This window comes from Balaenoptera musculus, chromosome 15 (assembly GCF_009873245.2).
Source record: "Balaenoptera musculus isolate JJ_BM4_2016_0621 chromosome 15, mBalMus1.pri.v3, whole genome shotgun sequence".
NCBI classification, from domain to species: domain Eukaryota; kingdom Metazoa; phylum Chordata; class Mammalia; order Artiodactyla; family Balaenopteridae; genus Balaenoptera; species Balaenoptera musculus.
This window is the reverse complement of record NC_045799.1, coordinates 20,945,953-20,951,952: the sequence shown is the minus strand read 5'-3', so window position 1 is coordinate 20,951,952 and position 6,000 is coordinate 20,945,953. Positions and strand designations below refer to the sequence as shown.

Sequence of the window (6,000 nt, the reverse complement as noted above, 5' to 3'; positions counted from 1 at the left end):
CAAAGTGCTCTGGTGTCTTTCCATGACGCTGGGGGTAAGGAACTCCCCTGTGCCCCTGCTGAGCCCACCGTGTTTTCTGGCTGCCTGGCCTCCAGCCACTTGACTTTTCGGTCCCTTGCACACACAAGGTACTGCTCCCCATCGCACTTCACCCAGCGCTCGGGTGTGTGCTCAGCAAGAGCCTGAGAGCTCTGCCGTTATATCCATATCCTTTCTTCTGAGCATCCCTTTGTCATTTCATCCATTAGCGTGACTATTTAATGCTGGTCTCCCGTTACCCAGACTCTGCGCTGCACAAGAGCAGAGCCCATGTCTCTTTCTCATCGGTGTATCCCAGTCTTGCGCCCCATGCTGGCATACAGTAGGTGCTCAATATGTGTGTGCTGAGTTAACGAGTGAACTCACTGAACCTCCCTGTGCTCTGGACCAAGTTTTTGATCAGGTGGACTTGAATGCAGCCTGGTGGCTGGGAGGCCAGGCTACTGGAACCCTGGGCTGGGGAGAGCCTCTCCATCTCCCTCTGAGGGCAGAAGAGACTGGCCAGCCTCCTACCCATAAGCCCTGGGGACAAGTCTCCACCCTCAGCCATCAGCCCAGGGGCTCCCCATGTGTCCTCTTGGCTTCTCTTTCTGTCCCGCAGGGCTTCATGCATCCACAAATTCTAGCTGTGTGACCTTGGGCAAGTTACTTAAGCTCTGTGTGCCTCACTTTCCTCATCTGTAAAAGAGGAACAACAAGTATCCATCTCGTTGGGTTGTTGTGAGGATTAAATAAATACACATAAAAACCCTATAAGCATCACTTGACACTGGGTAAATATTAGTTATTATTATTATTAGAATTTGTCACATGTTCACTTCTCGGCAAAGCCACTTCACTTATGTGAAGTGTGGTTTGATCATCACAGCAAGTCTTTGAAATATTATTATCCCCATTTTACAGCTCAGGAAACTGAGTTCAGGGCAGCACTGTCCAATAGAACCTTTATGGTGATGGAATGTTCTGTGTATCGACACTGCCCGGTACGGTAGCCTCTAGCCCCACATGGCTATGGAGCTCTGGAAGTGTTGTTCTGAGGATCAAATGAGGCAATGCATGGCTAGCAAGATGCGTGGCCCTAGTAACTCCGCAAAAAGCATTAGCTCTTATTATTGACAATGTGACATATTATTACTGCTCTTGCTGGGGCTGTTGTTATTGGTGTCATCATTATTGTCACTATTGTTCCAATACAACGAAGGAGCACAGTAAGAAGAGCTTTCTGTGGATTTTCTGCTCTTGGCAACAGGGAGCCTTTCAGAGGTTTGTAAACTGAGAGCAACGTGGCTGGATTAACAAAGAAGCTCTCTCTGGCTGAGGTGTGTGGAAGGAGAGTGACAGGGAGGCAGAGAGAGGTGATGAAGCCTCAGCCAAGGCCGTGGGGATGGGGACAGCGATGCAGGAGATGGAATCCACACCTGGTGATAGATTGGACGTGGGAAGTGACGGGGTGGGAGGAGTCATCCAATGCCAGGTGTCATTGCCCACCTTGTGGAATGCAGGAGAGGAGGCCGGCCCACTCCATCACGTACCAGCCCCCATTGCACTCCTGCATCCGGGTCCCAACCCAGCCCTTGCTCAGGTACAGACTGGCCCAGCCCATGGGCATCCTTTTCACACGACTACAATTCTGGGTGCATAATCCCCCCGCCCACCCACCGCCCCGCCCATCCTCATGTTTTCTGCAGCCCTCAGGGTGGGATCTCTGGCCCTCCTGTTCCCCGATCCCAGGGGCTGGGCTGCTTCTCCGCCTAGGGACCGGGCCATCCCGAACCCATCTCCCGGTGACAGCCTGGGGACCCTCGCCTTTCCCCGCTGCCTCACTCTGGTGCCTTTGGTGCCCTCTGCCGGCGGTGCTGTGTCACTGCATGGTTCTCCCGACTACCTGAGGCAGCACCCAGCTCCACTGGGTCACACATGCCCCTGCTGTCCGGAGAGGTGCCCCCAGAGCCAGCCAACCCCAGATCGGCTGGTGCAGAAAGAGAACCTGGGTCCTTGGCACCATCTGTGCAAATGTCTGCTTCTTTCCCATCTGTCCCTCTGGCACTGACCCCTGGTTCTGCTGAGAATGGGGGTGGAGGCTGTGGTGCCGCCCCATCCTCATCCCCATCCCCACACCCACCTGGGGCTGTGGGCTCCCACAGGTGCCCCCGCTCCTTCTGTTGGCATCCAGTCACTCCTCCACAGGCCTACGGTCACTTCTGTAGGTTGGACCACCATCATCTCTTAAATGGGTGATTTCAACATAGCTCCTCACCATGCCTCTTCTCCCCTGCAAAGCTTGTGATCGCAATCTCTTCTCCACATGCAGCCAGAGGAGGGATTTTTTAAAAAAAACAAGCTTGACTGTTCTGCTCCTCTGAGTATAACTCTGCAACATCTCCCACTGCACCGAGGGGTAAGCGCTTCCCTGGATGGGCAGTGCTGAACACTTTGTCCCCTGCTGGCTTCTCCAGAGGTCACCTGGGATGCATCCTGTAGTCTGTAAAGCGGTTTCCTGTCTTCTACTTCCTCTGTCCTCACTTTTCGCTGCTCATGGCCCTGGCTTGAGGCCCCTCTGTCCCCTTGGAATCTTTCACCCTCCGTCCCTGGAGTTTGGGAGCTCCAATGGCCGTTGGAGCCCTGCATCTCTCTGGGGGCTGCCTTCTCCCTGGGGCTGCCCCACGTGTGGACAAGCAGGAGCACAGACACGGCTGTCTCCTCGCAGGGACTGTATTAGGGCCCCTTAGAGCCTCACACAGTGCTTGGTTTTTGGGGGCGAGGCTTGGTCACTTGGGACTTTCCCAAGAACTAGCTTCTGGGTCAGAAATTCCTAAGTCAGAGATTCCAAACTGTGATCTAGGAGGTCACTGCTGTCAAGGGGGATCTCCCCCATCACCCCCATCCCCACCCAACCAGCACATGCCCCTGCTTCAGCCCGAGCAGCCCTGCTTGAATTGATTGGTTATCTAAGAGTTTTCCATACAGTTTTGTTGGAAGGAAGCCTTCTGAAATTAAAAAGAAAAGGTTTTAAAGCCTCATTCCAAATTTCATCCCATTCCACCCACATTTGCAAAACATCTTATAGCCGACTTTATTTTTAGATTGTCTTTATATTTTTATCTTGTATATTTTTAACTTACAAGGAAACAGGCTCAGAAAGGTTAAGTGACTTGCCCAAGATCACACAGCATGTACGTAATGGAGCTGGATTCAAACTCAGGCAGCTTGACTCTGCTGTCCTTCTTGTGGCCTCTCGTGGGGGGAACTTCGTGTGCCCTCGTCACGACCCAGGGCCCTGCCGGGAGCTGACCCTGCCTGTGTCCACCTTGCAGTGCTGCATTGACAACTTTGAGGAAATTGTCAAGTTGCTCCTTTCCCACGGTGCCAATGTGAACGCCAAGGACAACGAGCTGTGGACGCCCCTGCATGCCGCGGCCACCTGCGGCCACATCAACCTGGTGAAAATCCTCGTTCAGTAGTACGTGCCCCTCTCTCCCCCAAGAACAGCCTTCCCTCTGCCTTTGGTTTTTTCCAAGTTCTATTTTTTTTTTTTTTTTTTTTTTACTTTCATCTCCTCTCTCTCTTTTTTTTTTTTTCTGTCTCGTTTGGTGTCTGCCACTCTTTCTCTTTCTCACCACATTTCCTTTCCGTCCCTGTGTCTTTCTCTCTCGTTTTCTCTCCATCTCTGTCTCTTTCCTCCTTGGTCTCACTCTGTCTTTTCCACTGTGTCTCTCTTAATTCTCTCTCTCTCCTTTCATTCTCTTTCTTTCTCCCGATATTATTGGGTAAAATACACCTAACATAAAATTTACCATCCTTGGGACTTCCCTGGTGGTGCCGTGGTTAAGAATCCTCCTGCCAATTCAGGGGACACGGGTTCGAGCCCTAGTCCGGGAAGATCCCACATGCCACGGAGCAACTAAGCCCGTGGGCCACAACTACTGAGCCTGCACGCCTAGAGCCTGTGCTCCTCAACAAGAGAAGCCACCGCAGTGAGAAGCCTGCGCACCGCAACGAAGAATAGCCCCTGCTCGCTGCAACTAGAGAAAGCCTGTGTGCAGCAACGAAGACCCAATGCAGCCAAAAATAAATAAATAAATTTATTTTTAAAAAAATTTCACCATCCTTGTGTTACAGGCATACATCCCGTTTGGTCACAGTGTATAATCCTTCCAATAGGCTGCTGAATTTGGTTTGCTGTTTTTTTGTTTTTTTGGGGTTTTTTTGGCTGTGTTGGGTCTTCATTGCTGCGTGCAGGCTTTCTCTAGTTGCGGCGAGCGGGGGCTACTCTTCGTTGCGGTGCACGGGCTTCTCATTGCAGTGGCTTCTCTTGTTGCGGAGCATGGGCTCTAGGCGCGCGGGCTTCAGTAATTGCAGGACATGGGCTCAGTAGTTGTGGCACGCAGGCTCAGTAGTTGTGGCTAGCAGGCTTAGTTGCTCCGAGGCATGTAGGATCTTCCTGGACCAGGGAACGAAACTGTGTCCCCTACATTGGCAGGCAGATTCTTAACCACTGCACCACCTGGGAAGTCCCTGCTAGTATTTTCTTGAGGACTTTTGCATCAGTGTTCATAAGGGATATCAGTCTGTAGTTTTCTTGTAGTGTCTTCGTCTGTCTTTGTATCAGGGTATCATTTTCTTTTTTCAATCTCTTTTTCTCTGTCTGTCCCCATGAGTCTGAATTCATCTCCTCCATGCTTATGTGTTGTTGCCATTTTTTTTTTTTAATTTTATTTATTTATTTATTTTTGGCTGTGTTGGGTCTTCGTTTCTGTGCGTGGGCTTTCTCTAGTTGTGGCGAGCGGAGGCCACTCTTCATCACGGTGCGCAGGCCTCTCACTGTAGCGGCCTCTCTTGTTGCGGAGCACAGGCTCCAGACGCGCAGGCTCAGTAGTTGTGGCTCATGAGCCCAGCTGCTCCGCGGCATGTGGGATCCTCCCAGACCAGGGCTCGAACCCGTGTCCCCTGCATTGGCAGGCAGATTCTCAACCACTGCGCCACCAGGGAAGCCCTGTTGTTGCCATTGTTGTTTTGCTTGCTATAAAAAAAAAAAAGCAAGCATACTTCCTTGGCTCTGCCCCTGCCCCCCAAATCATGTCCACCTGCATTTCTTTGGGGCAGAACGTGCTTTGGGGGACACCATGTAACAATGCCTTTCCCAGGAATAAGGCCATTTCCCTCTATAGAGCTCTGAGAGTCTTCTCCCATGCTGAAATTCCTTCTAGTCTGCTTAGTTTCTATAAACACACAGGAAAGGCACCATTCAATTTCAAGCGTATTTAATTGAATTCATCTAATGATTGGAGGGCACTCAAGCTGGGCCAAGCCCTGTGCTGGGCACTGAGCACTCAGGGAAGCTAAAGTCCTGAGGAACCACACAGGAAATCAGGTGATTTCAGTACCAGAGCCAAGACGGAGAGAGACCCATGGGCTGGGGTCCCAGGAGAGCATCTGAGTGCAGGGATTCAGGAATAGTGGCCGAGGGCAGGAGACCTTTGGCAGAGGTCTCAGCAGAGCAGCCAGGGCCCATCAGGTGGCTACTGGGGGGATAGAGATGCTGCCCTGGCTCAGAGAGGTGGATTAGCTTACCCAAGGGCACACAGGAGCTCAGAGAGGTCACAGTGGGGGGCTGTTAGGCCAAAGGACTGGCAGGTGGCCCATGCCCACACCTCCGATGAGAGCCTGGGTGTGGTTAAGTCTGCCGGAGCATCAGGTGGCCACAGTCCAATCTGGGATGGTGCGAGAGGAGAATGGGGTGGTGCCAGCCTGGCACAGTGGGTCCCCAGCACCGATGTGTACCAGAATCATGGGTTTAAAATACGTAATCCTCAACTCCACCCACCACACCCCCGAGAGACTCTGTTTCAGGAGGTCCAGAGTGGAGCCCAGGAAGCTGCATTTTATTTCAGCGGTGCCCGGGTGATGCTGCCGCAGGGCATCCCAGAACCATGCACGTAGGAACCAGTGGCCCAAAAGGCA

General features: G+C 52.1%; 1 protein-coding gene across 3 annotated transcripts in view; it reads left to right on the top strand.

Moving 5' to 3' along the window:
• The window catches only part of PPP1R16B (protein phosphatase 1 regulatory subunit 16B), a 101,473-nt gene that overhangs the window by 76,141 nt on the left and 19,332 nt on the right, over positions 1-6,000 (top strand). For all 3 annotated transcript variants that reach the window (XM_036827156.1, XM_036827155.1, XM_036827157.1), the window contains exon 4: positions 3,354-3,499. In XM_036827156.1, the coding sequence (XP_036683051.1) occupies positions 3,354-3,499 (146 nt within the window). The remainder of the gene's footprint in view (positions 1-3,353; positions 3,500-6,000) is intronic.